Here is an 18,354-nt window from a genome sequence, read left to right as displayed (position 1 = left end):
GTACATGCAGTTATGTAAACAACTAACTAGTAATTAGCGAGGGGAGTGGTGCATTTTTTTTTTTACCTATAATCGGTTCTAAACTCACCATTAAAGTAAGCATTTGACTGGAGATGCTACAGCCTTGCAATTTAACACAGACGTGGCTTTTTTCTGTAGANAAGTGTCATAAACTTATGCACAATTGCATTACATAATTTGTGCAGGAAGTTGATATTGAAACTAGCCACATAGGTGTACTAATTAAATTATAATAGATATTACTCGGTTCTACTCGCTCCTACTTATAAAATTTACTATTTAATTATGACATGTTCATTAATTACTTATTAAAATACATATGTACATGCAGTTGTGTAAACAACTGACTAGTAATTATCGAGGGGAGTGGTGCATTTTTTTTTTTATTTACTAGTTCCTTAATATTTGTAGACTGTACTTTTACATGCAAATAATAAGTAACATATTTCTTATCGTTGCTATATCAACGGCTACATGTCAGTATTTTTTTTTGCATTTATCGCACATTAAAATGTTTTTCGTTGTATCTAAATTCAAAAGTACTTGCAACAGCACACAGAACTCTCCTGTGATTAGGCTACATCTTACATCGCTGTAAGTGTAAAAGTCATAACAAACTATGGAGTTGACGTTGTTGCGCATGACGTCACTATCATGAGCCTACGCTTAGCGGAAACGTTTTCTGTGACTTCATAGCTCTCACCACATAAAATTTTAATCGTCGGCCTAAGCATGGACCCTATATGTACAAACGACGTTCGTTCTTGATCACAATTATCTTTGCATGCTGCATGATATACAGAAAGATACGTTCTGGTCTGTCTTTCTTAATTGTGGTGGACAAATTTTATTCACTTTTCAATTTTATACCCGGACCTACGGTAATCGCAGAAATATACCTACCATACCTATGCAAAATAATACATGTTTACATTATGCGTAGTTTTGTGTATAATTATTGTGCTTGTAATAAACTACCTTGCTTATCAATAGATTCGCGTAATTTAGGTCGGTAGATGTGAATGTACTCTAAAACAGTTTTTCACGTCTTCGATCAGTTGTTGAAAAGCTGAAATCCATGTGCATACAACATGAGGGTTGTTGATACCAACTGCAAATATGTTCTCTCCGTGTGTAAATTTAGATAATGTGTGGTTGCGGTTGAACGATAACAATTAGTTTAATAAACAACCTGGATTCGTAGACAGAATAATAATAATAGAACTGAACTTGCGATTAGCGATAACTTCTTATTAAACTTTTGTTTACATGTTTATTGATAACTAGCTAAACTGGACGGTTTATTATAATCGTAGCATAGTAAGCGCGACGTTAAATGAGCTGAGTTTTGAAGTATATAAATAGCTCTCAAATTAGATATTGTTGGTACTTGCGGTTACAAAAGTAACTATCCCACCTTTGATTCTATAAAATGCTTGCCACAAGAAGCAGCTTCGAGTGGCCTATAGTATAGGCCACCATTAGTCGCCGCAAGAGCGAAACTACCGATCAAGCCAGAGTTGATAATTAAAATTGTTTATAGTACGATTTGCCACAAATTCTTGAAGTTCCGCAACCGCCACTTGTGGACTTGTAGTTGCCACAGGAAGCAGCTTCGAGTAGCTTAAGTATAGACCATTGGTAGTGGCCGCAAGAGCGAAATTGCTTACCAATCAATAAGATCAAGCCAGATTTCATAGCTGAAATTGTTTATAGTACGATTTGCCACAAATTCTTGAAGTTCTTAAAAAGGCCTGAGCAAGAACATTGCTGATAGTATCGGAAATGTGATAACAGTGTGTCAGAGCTGTTCCAGTCCAAACGATGGCAAGCAGTTGTGGTTGAATTGGTGCAGAAGCACGAGTGGCTGCCGCCTACTTCATGAAGTGAGAGGTTGCTGCCACCACGACTTGTGGTCCGAGTGAGCCACTCTGATGCCGTATTTGCTCCAACAGCTTACAGAATAATGTCTACTGCGTGTGGCAGCCACCAGTGGCCAATACAAAGAACTAAAAAAAAAATGTTTGTTTTCTGTTAGTCTTGTAATTTTAAAATTCGTTGATTGTTCACATGATAGTAGTATGTAAATGTGCCTGTATGTATGTATTTCTTGAGATTCGTCTAACTTCGGTATCACTCACGATTAGTTTGCATTGTAATGGTTACATGGTTTTGTTATTTGCCAATACAATAGCCGTTTATATCACGAACGGAACAAAACCCACTTTTTAATGTGTTTGGGTTTTCCCCTTGATTGCCTCTAATTGATTCACGTTCTAAATAAGCGAAAATTTCGAGAATAGTTCTCTCCTGGTTTGTGACGACAAATATCCTTTTTGCAAATTGTTGAGTACCAACCGGAAATTCTAGCGTTTCAACAAAAAAAAAGCTTGGTAACAATGCTATTATATAATTCGACCTTGTTTGTGGCGCCAGCAACATTCGACAAATAAACAATTTCGCGTATGCAGCCCAGACTGTAAACATTTTTTTTGGAAAATATATTTTCTTCTTTAAACCAAACATTTTATCCGATTTTGTCAAAAACATTTTCTTTGATGAATATTTGCCTAATCTAACTTTAGCATTTTTTTATGTTTTACGTAAGAATACCTGTTAATTATTTTTATACATACATATACCAAGTTTGTCGTCAGTTGACTCAATATATTATCGTCAAATAAAACTACAATACAAATTGGACTTTGGTATCCGACTTAAAATACTTGCCCACATGAATTTATTGCTAATTTTATTGTAGTAAAGTACAAAAGATCAAAAAACGTAATTGGTTGTTTATTCTCTACATGTTACTTAAAATCTACCGTTTAGCAGTGGGTAGATGCCGTGCTAATTTTACAATCAATTCTTCAATAAATAAATTAACCTTATTATTTAAACAAATTTAGAACTAAGTATAATTTAATGATAAAGTGAATATTGTGGAGATGTTTATCGCTAATAATAACGAAATAATAGTTTTATGCCAAATGGGTAGTAATTAACCGTTTAGTAATTTAAAGCATTTTCCCCAATGATTGTCCAGAATAAGTTACAGAGTTAATCAGTTATTTAATATAAAGTTTTTACTGTGCTTTTACCATATTTGTCTAACTTTCCGCAATCTATTGAACATTTGAATAGAATATAGTGTACTTTGGACTTCTGTTGTCATTCTATATTTGTTCTTCTTTTCTATATTTAGTTGTTTATATCGTTAGGAAGAAGATAAAGACAGAAAGATTCGTGTTAAGTAAGATTTATTATAGACAGAAGTAAACGCCTTGATGTTTTGGCAAAATTTCCACGGATGTTTGATTATAATTAGGTCGTGTTGCCATGACGATAAGCACCGCAATGTGTGGATAGTTGACCACTTGGATCATTTTCTTTTTATAGTGTGCTTTTGTTCGCACTCAAGGTTTAAAAATTTCCCCATCGTGACCTGGTGCACGTATAGGTAGTTGCAACTGGAATGACGTTCTGTTTCGGGTTATTTCTTGAGATGTTTCTCTTATTATGTCTCGCAATTTAAATCAGTTCAGCCTTGACAAGTACATAGTTGTTGCATCTGTATTAAAAGACAAGATTGAGAAGTGGACAAACATTTTAATGTAAAATTTGCCTTACGAACGAAATGTGTAGATTGTACCTACTCCCTTCGTTTATGTTATCTTTTTCTACCGTAACCTAACCTCACTTTAACCGTAGAATGCCTTTATTTCATTGCTTTTTTGTCAATTTAGCTAGAAAAGTATGTGAAGAAATGGTTTCCCAGCTCAATATGCATATGTATACCGTTTAGCACAACGTAAAATTCAACGAAATCGGGTGTAATAGAAACTTACCTAATTATCATTTTTGAGAATTTATTTTTATGTAATTTCTGCTATGTATGATACAGATATCTAATCTTTCAATTGTGTTATCTGCAAGCGATCATCTGTCTGTGGCTGACATTGTAAACAAAGTCATTTATAAATAAATTATTTCGCAAATTTTACATCACGACACACCTCAGGTATGTAGATAGGTACTGTTTTTGTTGATTCAGATAATATATTTGTTCTTATCTGGCGGCTTTTGGATTGCAAATATACGGTTATCTATTATAGAACGCAATTATCATAAAACAGATACAATTATTGAATTACCCAATTCAAAAAAAAAACAAAAAAAAACATTTTTGAGACATTCATTACCTATAAGTATCTCATATATATATATATTAAAATTATTGTCATTCTAGGAATATGTATATAAAGTAGATGATGTTGCAAATTGAGCGCGACTACACGTGTTGAAGTTGTTTTCGTTTGTTCACTCCTGATAAATGCGTTACATTCGTGCATAATACGTATGTGTTTTATCATTAGCTGTGTGTTATTGCTCGCACTATTTTTGTATGTGGTGCTTTATCGCATATGTATATGTATGAGTGTGTTATGTAGATGGTACACGCAGGCACGCGATTATTGAAATTGTAGAGATTGCCTTTAATTAATCAGTACGGAACAAACAAACTTTCTCATGAATATGTTTGTTATTTAGCATCTTTATTATACATATTCATCCTTTATCCTTAGCCTTTCCTTCCAAGGATGTCAACTGGTTAATTTAAATTAACAGAACTACCAAATTTATTTGAACAAAGTTAGTATCCCTATTGGATTTTACATGAAGGGTGCTAAAAAATATAGTTTTTGTGTGTTATAGTTTCTCCAGTTCAGTAAGAAATAATTCTTCCATATGCTTCCTTATTTGCCTTTGTCAACCGTTTTAATCTGAAAAAAGACGCTGACGCCAGAATAGTTTATTTACCGTGAAATAACAGAGCCAAAATAGGGTTTCAAATTTCAATTTTATTGTTGTAAAATCAACATCAATCATTTTATATCAAAATATGGCAAATGTCTAGATGGGGGTGCGGGTGGGTGGGATCGAAAGAGGAGGTCTCCCCCACCACTGTACCATAAAAAGTTCGTGGCGGTCTCACCCCCATAAAAAGTTATAGGGGTTCAAAGTTAATAAATATGCCAATTTTTATACATTTCTAGGCATGTAAATATTTATATAGTCATTCTTAAACAATATTCAAAGGTAAAANATTAGTTTTACCTTTGAATATTGTTTAAGAATGACTATATAAATATTTACATGCCTAGAAATGTGTAAAAATTGGCATATTTATTAACTTTGAACCCCTATAACTTTTTATGGTACCGCCACGAACTTTTTATGGTACAGTGGTGAGGGAGACCCTCCTTCATTAATTATTATTTTATATAATGTTTGATCTGAAAATACATTTGAGAAAGTATTTTAAATGAAATACAAAATGCATTTTTCAAAAAAGTATTTAAAATAGGTATTTTTTTTAATGCAAGTACTTCAAATAAATCACATCTCTAGTTCAGTTCATAATACGCCACTAGTGTATGAAATATTGAAGCTGATCATTGTGTGTTATTAGATATAATAGTGGATAATAGGGCAAACAAAGGAGTATATTTCCTGTCTTAACAGTTGCCGTAACAATTTAATCGTGAATGCTATAATATCAGAGCAAAGTTCAAATCTTTAAATTATGTGTAATAAACCTTGTAACACACTATGTACTTACTGATAGATATGTACATATGAAGACAACGAGTCATGCTATTTATGCATTTATTATTTAAATTTGGAAAGTACTTATTTATTTACAACTGTATCCATGTATGCATGAAATACTTCAATTAACACCAAATAGCCACTAGATGGCGATATCTGTTATAAAATATGCAGGTATTAGGTTCTTGCATATATCTGGAATACTTCTTGAAAAAAAATTGTCACCAGAATCGATTAGGTGTAACAAAATAAATTTTTATTTTTATGTAACAGTTTATAAGCACTCGGTACATATTTCAATTATTTGCGTAAACATGATCAGTACACACCTTCGTGGTTTGTTTCTCCTTGGACTGTTTTTTATTTCTTCAATTGTAAATTTCTGCATTATTTTTTTATTATATTTCTATGCGGTTAGCTGAAATGCTCAATAGAATTCAAGGATGTGTCATATGCATGTAAATTGATGACATACCTATTTTACTTGGTTTAAATTACCTTGTACGTACTATTCGTTTCTTCATATGCATGTGGTAAAAATATTATGTTTTCATGATGCACGACAGAATGTATCATAAATTATTTATAAAAAAATGCAGAGTGCTTTATGGTATATCCCAGCGATTAACATTGAAAAAGTATTGTTGAAGCACTTTACTATTATTACATGCAAGAAAAAGATGCATGAATTATTAAAAGCAACCTTGAAATCTTGAATCGATAAGAAATGGTAGACAACTACATAATTGTTATTGAAGGATGTGAATACCTATTATTTAAAAAAAATTCAGAAGAAGGATAAGAATTTTAACGTTGAAAACCTTCCAATTTATGGGACACTAGCATAAGAAACCACATCACATCATCATCATAAGGTCATCAGTTCAGTTCTAAGACACGCACCTCCACTCTTTCCTATCCTGAGCTAAGCTTCGCATTTCCCTAAAACTAAAACCACCCACACCCTTAACTATTTGCGAACAGTAATCTAATCTAGGTCTACCTCTACCCCTCCTAACTTCCCTTTGTACTTCTATAATGTTTCTGACTAGACCTTAATGCCTGAGAAGGTGTTCTAGTAACCTATCTCGCCTATTTCTTATTGACTGTTCTCCTATTCTTTCTAATACCTCTTCATTTCTAACCTTCTCTATTCACGGTATACTCATCATTCACCTGTAACGCAACATTTCGAAAGCTTCTAACCTTTTCTTTCCCGCCGCACCCATTGTCCATGTTTCGCACCCGTACATCGCCGCGCTCCAAACATACACCTTTAACAACCTTTTTCGAATTTCTAAATTAAATTAACCGTTTGCGAGCATAGAAGTGACTTCTTTTTATTGAAGGCGACTCGATCCTGCGCTATCCTCTGCTTTATATCCCTATTACTCCTTCCGCGCTGACTTAATCTGACTTCCTAGATACTTAAAATCGGCCACTTCTTCTAATTTTTTGTTTCCTATCTTTATATTCGATCTCTCCCTACCTTTTCTTCCCCTGCATACCAGTATTGTTGCTTTACTTTTATTTATTTTCATACAGTTCTGTTTTGTCAATGCCGCTTCCATTTTATTGAAAACTATCTCTAACTCCTCCTTGCTAGATGCTAATACTGCTATAAAGAAACCACAGCAAAATAATAATCATCCTGTATATATATAGGTATAGCAAGATGTATAGTTTACATGCATTATGTTTATACCTTATGGCCTGTATTGTAATTTCAATCGTTTTAATGGTTTTGAAATTTAAAACTGCTTTTGCTTTTGTTTTTTTCGACTGACTGACTGACAGATATAAAACGTTGTTGACGTAAAGCACTTTTGGTAATTATTTGCATATTATGTAAAGAAAATTGTCTATTTTTAAGTTCGAGAAGGTCAGCTATTTTCACCTTTTTCGTACCGATTACATCATTATAAACAATATGCGATTAAACCCTCTTCGTTGTCAATTTATAGCGTTAAATTACTGATAGGTACTTATTAAACCCAACAGTTTATATTAAAATTAATTCTACAATTAGTCAGTGGCAGCGCATCAATTTTAATCGTATCTGTTACCTATGTACCTATATTGTAGGTATATTGTTGTATTGGAAGTTTTACATGGACAAGATCCACTTACTATTTGTTAGACAAATATGTGAAATGACACATTCGGATCATTATGATAATAGATTGATTGAATACAGTTCTCTAACCTCCCTAAACTCGCGCCTTTATGCAAGGAAATGGGTGAGAATTTCCGAAACAATGCGCAGCACTGCCTTGTGCGGCCCAGTTCAATAATGTAAATATAAGTTCTAGTAAATTTCAATAATTAAGTCGCAAAAAGACATAAATAACTATTGTTTTTGAAGTTCTGTAACTTTGCAGCCCAGCCACCTGTGCTGGGGAGTGTAGTAGAAATAAATATAAAATANTTGATCTGAAAATACATTTGAGAAAGTATTTTAAATGAAATACAAAATGCATTTTTCAAAAAAGTATTTAAAATAGGTATTTTTTTTAATGCAAGTACTTCAAATAAATCACATCTCTAGTTCAGTTCTTAATACGCCATTAGTGTATAAAATATTGAAGCTGATCATTGTGTGTTATTAGATATAATAGTGGATAATAGGGCAAACAAAGGAGTATATTTCCTGTCTTAACAGTTGCCGTAACAATTTAATCGTGAATGCTATAATATCAGAGCAAAGTTCAAATCTTTAAATTATGTGTAATAAACCTTGTAACACACTATGTACTTACTGATAGATATGTACATATGAAGACAACGAGTCATGCTATTTATGCATTTATTATTTAAATTTGGAAAGTACTTATTTATTTACAACTGTATCCATGTATGNGAAGACGACGTATGTTCGTTAAGTGATACAATGAAACTGGGCGCGTTCGCGGATACAAAAAAGAAAGAAATTGAACCGGAATTAATAATACCTCAAAGTCCATTCAGCAAATTACTTCCCGAAAAGATACCCCTAGAAAGTCCACCTAACAACCCGGTTATTAACAACGAACAAATGATGAACAACAAGAATAGTGGCCCCCCGGACGCGACGGAAACGGTCAATAAGAACATCCTGAAGGATAAAAATGGAAACGATACGCCCACACCCACCGAGTGCCAGACGTCGTCCGAAATAACGATGACCTCCACTAACGACGACTTCATTATGGTAGACTTGGTAATTTAATATTTAACATTAACACAACAGGGAGGGCTTTGCAATCTTTCCTTACTTGTTTTCTTTTTAACTTCGTCACCTCTTGTTGCTTTAAATTTAATTGAATGACAAGATTATTATGGCCTTAAATATGTACTTTTATAATGACATTAATTTTCCATTAATTGTTTTATTAATAGTTTATTCTGAGAATTAAATGAATCAACAATACTGGCTAAAGTTCAGTAATACAATCACGACTGTATTATTTCCTTTTTATGAATTGTCGTTGTTCTTATCGTACAGTTAGTTATAAATCATGTACAAATGTACACATAATCGTAAAGGATGAAGAAAAAAATTAAGTAATTATTTAATAATGACGTCTAACAATTTAGGTTATCATTTCCGTTTTGTGTACTTAAGTTTCATTAGTTATTTTTATTTAAAATTATTGTTTGCATCATGACAAATACTGAGCATTGTATGCAATAGGGAAGAGTCGTAGGGTCATAACCCCTTTTCAATTTTGGTTCCTATAATGTTCATCTGTCTTTATTACGTACGCGTGGACTCTCATTTTGCGAGATGGTCCTTCGAGCCGGATTAATAGTATCGTGTAGACATTTAAGTGCATGCAAGTATAATTTCAGTTAATTTATTAATCAAAACAAAAATGCTTGAAGTTGTTTAATCGATTGTCAGGAATTCTTGTGTCACAAACTTCGCTTAAGTTATTGCAGAAGATTTGTCTTGCGTCCGGGCCGAAAGACTATACAGTAAATCTTGTTTGATAATAAATTATAATAGGTACACTGGTTAGGTGTTTTGCAAAAATGTCTTGAAATTTAATGTAATTATACTTCAAGTATAAATGCACATATCAGAAATAGTTTTTTCCTAAAAGTCCAATTAGCAATTTTTATGAACAGTTTATTTATACGTTGCGTGTTACGCTGATTGTGTATGTTAGTATTTTCAAAATTACACTATAAAAACAAATTCCTGTTTCGCTCTCATTAATGGTTTAATATTTTTATGTGCGACCCCCTTTTGAATGTTCAATTAAAGGTCAAAATTTCAAACGTTTTCGAAACTTTTCGTCAGTTAACAGTTGAAATTTTCATCGGATGGAACACACAAACGAAGCTTTAAATTTTTAAATAACACTTTTGTTTTTAACAAACTTGGCAAACGACGAATTTATATTTCGTGAAACATTTTGTCCTTTATTTCACTCAGTGTTCTAGTTAGTTCTGCACGTTCTTTTGAATTTCTTGTCATTTAACAAACTAATGATATTCCTCTCAGAAAATTTTAAAAATAAACCCATTTATTTATTTTTTTGACCAAAAATAACCAATCGTAAGTATACTTCAAGCTGCTACGTGATCAAAAAAAAANCTGTTTCCTTATTTTAAAAGAAAAATTGCCCATATTGTTTCATAAATTAATACAAACAATTATTGGCGTAAGTATATTGTGCTTTTGTAGGTTTTTAATATAATAATAATTGTTCAGTAAACTGTTAAATTTTTGTTTGGGTAATTAAGTAACTAACAATCATTTTGGTAATGGCTTTGGCGGTCAGTTGGTGAACTAGAGCTATCCTGATCGGGGACTAAAGGACGTCGTCGGTTGCTTCCTAACGTTTCACTAGGACGAACGGCGAACTTCTTCAGAGATTCTTCCATCTGTGATGCTGGATGTAGAATACAGTCAAAGATGGAAGGACTTTTGAAGAAGCTTACCACTCGTGGTAGCGAAACGTTAGGAGCTACTCTAGGCCTGAATCAGGACAGCAAAATCGTTTTTGCATTTAATCTTTTGTTTTTGTCTTTTTTTTTTATTAACAAGTGATAAAGTTTATTTTTTGAAGAGATTTCTGTGTTGTCTAACATTATTATAAAATATTAATTGTTCATTTTCTCAGGCTGATAAAAATTTCGAACTGTTTACTGTAAATAATTTTTAAAAACCACTAAATGATTCGATTTGCAATGAGAGTTGTAAAAATAAATAAAATATACAGCTATTTACAGTAATAGTATCTTTTTTAACTTACAACTATATATTTTTAACTTTAAATTAAGTTTTCGAAATCGTTTTGTTAATACTTGTGTAATAATCATTACTGCAATGGGTTCATCGATTTCACCTCTTACAGTTATAGCACTCGGGAGAGGGGGTCACACCGTAAATAAATAACGCATCACAATTAAAAACATATTTTGCTCTTATTACATTCAAATATGTTACACAATTTCTATGTTATTATCAAATCAAAAGTTCTGACACTACGGCAATAATCCCCTTTATAGTTGGGTCAGGTTAGGAAGGCGAAGTCTGTCATCAATTATTGTTGTACTGAAGGTGAGTTGAAGGTAGAACCTGTATGTTGTGGTAAAATGGTTCCCTTTGGCTTTATAAATTGACCCCTGACTATAAATACTGTTTTGGTAGTAAAATTTTTGTAACGTATTTAGTTAAGGAAGATATACGTTGTTAGCCGTAAATTATTTTATTAAAGGGAAGGCCTAAAGTGCTGTGATGTAGTAAAACAATTCTTCTCATAGTCAATTTAATAATAGTTTTTTGCAGCCCAGCCACCTGTGCTGGGGAGTGTAGTAGAAATAAATATAAAATAAATTTCTTTTTGTTTCAGTGAAGACGACGTATGTTCGTTAAGTGATACAATGAAACTGGGCGCGTTCGCGGATACAAAAAAGAAAGAAATTGAACCGGAATTAATAATACCTCAAAGTCCATTCAGCAAATTACTTCCCGAAAAGATACCCCTAGAAAGTCCACCTAACAACCCGGTTATTAACAACGAACAAATGATGAACAACAAGAATAGTGGCCCCCCGGACGCGACGGAAACGGTCAATAAGAACATCCTGAAGGATAAAAATGGAAACGATACGCCCACACCCACCGAGTGCCAGACGTCGTCCGAAATAACGATGACCTCCACTAACGACGACTTCATTATGGTAGACTTGGTAATTTAATATTTAACATTAACACAACAGGGAGGGCTTTGCAATCTTTCCTTACTTGTTTTCTTTTTAACTTCGTCACCCCTTGTTGCTTTAAATTTAATTGAATGACAAGATTATTATGGCCTTAAATATGTACTTTTATAATGACATTAATTTTCCATTAATTGTTTTATTAATAGTTTATTCTGAGAATTAAATGAATCAACAATACTGGCTAAAGTTCAGTAATACAATCACGACTGTATTATTTCCTTTTTATGAATTGTCGTTGTTCTTATCGTACAGTTAGTTATAAATCATGTACAAATGTACACATAATCGTAAAGGATGAAGAAAAAAATTAAGTAATTATTTAATAATGACGTCTAACAATTTAGGTTATCATTTCCGTTTTGTGTACTTAAGTTTCATTAGTTATTTTTATTTAAAATTATTGTTTGCATCATGACAAATACTGAGCATTGTATGCAATAGGGAAGAGTCGTAGGGTCATAACCCCTTTTCAATTTTGGTTCCTATAATGTTCATCTGTCTTTATTACGTACGCGTGGACTCTCATTTTGCGAGATGGTCCTTCGAGCCGGATTAATAGTATCGTGTAGACATTTAAGTGCATGCAAGTATAATTTCAGTTAATTTATTAATCAAAACAAAAATGCTTGAAGTTGTTTAATCGATTGTCAGGAATTCTTGTGTCACAAACTTCGCTTAAGTTATTGCAGAAGATTTGTCTTGCGTCCGGGCCGAAAGACTATACAGTAAATCTTGTTTGATAATAAATTATAATAGGTACACTGGTTAGGTGTTTTGCAAAAATGTCTTGAAATTTAATGTAATTATACTTCAAGTATAAATGCACATATCAGAAATAGTTTTTTCCTAAAAGTCCAATTAGCAATTTTTATGAACAGTTTATTTATACGTTGCGTGTTACGCTGATTGTGTATGTTAGTATTTTCAAAATTACACTATAAAAACAAATTCCTGTTTCGCTCTCATTAATGGTTTAATATTTTTATGTGCGACCCCCTTTTGAATGTTCAATTAAAGGTCAAAATTTCAAACGTTTTCGAAACTTTTCGTCAGTTAACAGTTGAAATTTTCATCGGATGGAACACACAAACGAAGCTTTAAATTTTTAAATAACACTTTTGTTTTTAACAAACTTGGCAAACGACGAATTTATATTTCGTGAAACATTTTGTCCTTTATTTCACTCAGTGTTCTAGTTAGTTCTGCACGTTCTTTTGAATTTCTTGTCATTTAACAAACTAATGATATTCCTCTCAGAAAATTTTAAAAATAAACCCATTTATTTATTTTTTTGACCAAAAATAACCAATCGTAAGTATACTTCAAGCTGCTACGTGATCAAAAAAAAAAGTAGATTCCTAGATACTTAAAATCGGCCACTTCTTCAGTCGTTCGAAAGTCCACCGTTTTCTATAGAAACATATTTGAAAGTACAGTCAAAGGCCAACGTAGGGAAATACTACATTGCAAAATCGCATTCCATCAGCTACAGCATCCGTGTTGTACGAGTATTTCTTTTGTATTTTGTGTTCTTAGTACCATAATTTAAATAGTACTATTAGCGATCAACAAATTATTATTAACTAGTTAATTAATTGCTATCCCAATAGGCCCCTACAGATTATTATGTGTATAAACGTAGTAGTGAGCTATTAATATTTACTTCATTAGTCGTTCTACAACCGTCACTTTTTACATTTTTCATCGATATTGGTTTTTCTCTACCTTGTCACGCCCAGGACCGGCCTAGGATTCGTCTGGTTTTCTTACAAATTTGTTTATTTCTTGACTATGCTGCTTTACTCACCATGCAATCCCCTATTTCATCTAATTATCACCCTCAAAAGCTTGCTAATTATTTCAGAAACATCTTGTATATGTAAAGTGGATTTAGAGCTGATTAGTAAATGGTATCATTTTGTCAAGGAGTCGTAACTTAAATCAGGTTAATATTCAAATATATTTAATGTCTGAGTCTAAATTTTTTAAAATCGAATAAATTGAAAGAACAACTAGACAGAACGCTTTCATCCGTATTGCTATTTGCAGACAATGCAACATCGAGACCTTTTGTTCTCCTGTCAGCAAGTAGGCATATCTTGACAGAAAATTCCTTTTGTTAGGCGCATTATTCAACTCAACGGGAATCAAGAATCAGACGTCTTGTCGGAACTTTAGCGTCTTCCTTCTAGCATCTGTATACTGCAGTTCAGNTTCGTCTATCATTAATGAACTATTAGTATTTCTCTAGCCTGGAATTTTGATAATGATAATAAGAATAACAACAACACTATTATTATTCATTTGGTGTGTTTTGCAACCAGGTATTCCTGGTAATGTTTGCATAATATACGAAAATATTCGAGTTTTAAATTCTGTGTGTTCATCAGTTGAAGGTTGAATAAACCGATTTTCATTAATAAATATTATTTTAGATTTGAGAAAGATTTTGTTGTGTAATAATCATTACTGCAATGGGTTCATCGATTTCACCTCTTACAGTTATAGCACTCGGGAGAGGGGGTCACACCGTAAATAAATAACGCATCACAATTAAAAACATATTTTGCTCTTATTACATTCAAATATGTTACACAATTTCTATGTTATTATCAAATCAAAAGTTCTGACACTACGGCAATAATCCCCTTTATAGTTGGGTCAGGTTAGGAAGGCGAAGTCTGTCATCAATTATTGTTGTACTGAAGGTGAGTTGAAGGTAGAACCTGTATGTTGTGGTAAAATGGTTCCCTTTGGCTTTATAAATTGACCCCTGACTATAAATACTGTTTTGGTAGTAAAATTTTTGTAACGTATTTAGTTAAGGAAGATATACGTTGTTAGCCGTAAATTATTTTATTAAAGGGAAGGCCTAAAGTGCTGTGATGTAGTAAAACAATTCTTCTCATAGTCAATTTAATAATAGTTTATTGTCGACTTCGCCTTTTTAAATTGACTGTGTTATTCTTTAGCAGTTTAAATGTTTAAAATATCATATGGCAGATTGGTTTATATTATTATAATCTACCGGGTCAGTTTCTAAAGGCGTAATCCGCCATATAATGTGTATACTGAACTAAAGTTAAAGATACTGCACTCAATTAGGAAGTTTGCTGTTTTCGGTTATTTATTTATTGCTCATTTCGCCTTGCTAAATTGCCCTGTTATATATAATTCGGTTGTAAAGCTTTAAGGATCCGTATTTTCTAAAGAATACCTACTTTGTGTACGTGCTGATTTAGATAACGGTTAATACTTTTTTTTCTTGATAAAAGCAAGGTTCTTAACAAGGTCGATTGGTGGAATGTGTTAAAAAAAAAAACAACCTTGGACTATCTGATTTTCGTTACTTTACAATTTTTTAACAGCAATAAAAAATTCACTTTCACCATTCGCTTTTATAGAGAGTTAGGCACATCAATACATTGTCCCTCGTATGTTGCACATACTTTGTTGTTGTTCCGACTGTACCAGTTGTTTGTTCGTAAACAAAGAATTATAGGTATTACATTAATTTTGTTTTATGAAATTAGGATAATTGACGATGGATTTTTATTATGATGCGATTATATTTATATTCTAAAAACAAAATGCCTAGATAATGCTGGCGGGCGCCAGTGTTATCAAAACACTTTACGGTAAGTGAAGATATTATTTATTTGCACTTCAAATGTCGATAAGGCGTTCGTGAAACTGTTACAATAGCGTTTGCGTTTCAAACGAGCTATTTAGCATGTTACAGGTGTTTTTATGATTTTTACGACTGGATAGTTCTTATTTTGTATTTTATTTTCAATCCGCGGTTGTTACTGCCTGGAATCAGGTGGCATGGACTTATTTTAAATAAGTATTTGAATTATTTAACTATCTGTTTCGTCGGCCTGTATCTAATGGCGCGATGTGTGATCTTTACTTATAACGAAAACGTAATGGCATACATGTATTTGTCTATAGCTTCATAATTGTCAAAATCTTTAATTTTGGAGTCCCCTTAATTAATTTTACCATGAGACATAGCGAGTATGGTAAAGAGTTTTGGTAAACAGTAACATTCAAGGCAATTTTTAATTTGTTTTTTATTTCATTTTTAGCACAAACTTTATGTACATATTTACTTTATGTATGAATGATATACAGAGTGTATCACCGTAACTATATGAACAAAATCGAAGGTCCAATGCTTAGTACCTATAAAAACATAGTTTATTTAATTATTTCAGATTATATCGCCAGATATGGAAGAATGACTGAAGAAACAGCAAGAAGAACATTTTGGCAAATTCTGTCAGCGGTAGAATACTGCCATAGTCGTAATATAGTACATCGAGATTTAAAGGTAAGAAGAAAAGTAATATTTATGTGTATTAATTTAACAGGTTCAAGGGGAATGGATAACGACGAATATGAATTTATTAAGATAAACAAAAACTTTTTGATTCTTCCACAATTTGGGGAAACTTTTTACTTACACATAGGATCGGTTCAAAGCAATCCACAATGTAATAGGGAGTTATTTTTGAAGTGCAGTTGGCCGTATGCCGTATCTAGAATACTGGCTGCTTTTTATCGAGATAATAACTTGAAGTTATTAAAAATGTGATTCTCTTGTATACAATGATACAACCCGATGGTGTGCTTGTTGTATTTAATCCTGCGGACATGTTCTGAGAATCGACTTATAATGTGGGTTGTCCAACATAAATTGCTACGGAATTGCCGCAAGAAATCTAGTATTATAAACAGCAACTTTTAACTTGTCTAGTCTATTTTTTAATGTGTTTTTACAGTTTTATCTAGAGTTCTATTAGTGGAATAAGCCAGATTTATTTTGCTAATGCAGAAATAGCGTTGTATACGTATATCTACATCTACTAATTTCTCGTAGAATGGAATTTTTTCCCAATTGGTTTCATCAGTAGTCTCTATTTTTTATAACAAGAGTTGCCAAGAATTCTTGAAGTTCATAAAAAGACCAGAGGAAGAAAACTTTCGGATTCATTTACAATTTAATGAAAAAAACTGAATGTATATTCACTTTATTGATGGAACGTTTCCGAACTTACACATAGGATCGGCTCAAAGCAATCCAGATAATGTAATTAAGGAGGGGGTATTTCTAAAATGTAGTTAGTCGTATGTTGAAACTTTATTTCTAGGATTCCATATCTATCTAGAGTATCGGCTCCTTTTTATCGGGATAATAATTTGAAGTTATTAGCTTTAAAAATGTGATTCTTTTGTATACAATGGGGAGTTAACCTGATGGTGTGCTTGTTGTATTTAATCCAGCGGACATGTTCTGAGAATCGACTCATAATGTAGGTTGTCCAACATAAATTGCCACGGAATTGCCGCAAGAGATCTAGTATTATAAACAGCAACTTTAAACTTGTCTAGTCTATTATTTAATGTGTTATTGACAACCGTTTTACCTAGAGTTCTACTAGTGGGATAAGCCGGATTTATTTTACTAGTGTACAAATAGCACGAGTTAGTTGTGCATACCTTGGTTTCCTTTGAATCTAAACTCTATTGTTCTCTCAATCACTTTTACCTGGAAATCCAACTTCAACCATACCTGCAAGCATTCTCATACTAATATCTGTTTTTACCCTTAATTGCTTTCTCTTGAATTCTATACTGTTCAATTCTACGTATTTCTATAAACCAGTGTCTTCACCCCTCACTAACATTACTTTTCTTCTAGAAAATTCTATCAAATTTACTAACAACCTTGTCCTATAAATACTTCAAAAAATTTCTATCTATACACACCGAGCAGCATGGTCTGGTGGTTTATAGACCATTGCTTAGCATTCGGAAGGACGCCGGTTCGATTCCGGGTCCGTCTGCCTTGGTCCAAGTTTTTCTGTGGTTTCCTTAGATCACTTAAGCAAATGTTGGGGCAGTAATATTCCACAGATAATCTTTCATTGTCTTCTGTCTTCATTTCGTCCGTCTCACCTTTCTCACCCGAACCACCACCCGAGGCTGAAGAGGGCCTTCCAGCCCAACTTTGGGGCATAGCCCGGAGGGACTGCCAGCTCACAAGCTTTAGTGGCTGAAAGTAATGAAACATGTTTTGAAATTAAAACATCTATTTTAAAGGGGAAGGGTTCCTTAGGTCTAGTTTCGAAATCGAGGATATTATCATTTAATAAGAATTTTTAATTTAGAAACGTTCATCTTGTCTATTCGAACTGGAACTAAAGTGGGCGGATTTGAATGTGTGTAGTCGATGTTTATTCTGAAGCGTACATTTTAACTTCATATGTTTGACGTGTAGATAAGAACCTTAGACGACGGTTCCATTCGTCCAAATTTGGTTGGGTTGAAGTAACATAAAGATAGTGCGTTTTAGAAAATACCACAAATGGCGCGGTAAACGCCATCTGTAGTACGATGCTACATTTTAGGATTACGTATGCTCCAACAAGGTCCATTTAAATATATGAATATCTACTTGCTGAAACGAATCCCGGCGTAGCTAACCTCAACGTGATA

At 32.9% G+C, this 18,354-nt stretch overlaps 1 protein-coding gene across 4 annotated transcripts in view; it reads left to right on the top strand.

Annotated features, from left to right (window-relative positions):
* Positions 1-18,354, top strand: part of LOC108742769 (autophagy-related protein 13) — a 39,579-nt gene that overhangs the window by 12,677 nt on the left and 8,548 nt on the right. The window contains exon 3 of one of the 4 annotated variants that reach the window (XM_025979893.1): positions 8,494-8,824. In XM_025979893.1, the coding sequence (XP_025835678.1) occupies positions 8,494-8,824 (331 nt within the window). Of the gene's footprint in view, positions 1-8,493; positions 8,834-11,477; positions 11,818-18,354 lie in introns of all 4 variants that reach the window. The other 3 variants (XM_025979891.1, XM_025979890.1, XM_025979892.1) reach the window with 3 other exon arrangements.

This window comes from Agrilus planipennis, unplaced genomic scaffold (genome assembly GCF_000699045.2).
Source record: "Agrilus planipennis isolate EAB-ADULT unplaced genomic scaffold, Apla_2.0 scaffold355, whole genome shotgun sequence".
Taxonomy (NCBI): Eukaryota; Metazoa; Arthropoda; class Insecta; order Coleoptera; family Buprestidae; genus Agrilus; species Agrilus planipennis.
Note: the sequence above shows the minus strand (reverse complement) of the source record. Positions and strands in the feature narration are given on the sequence as shown.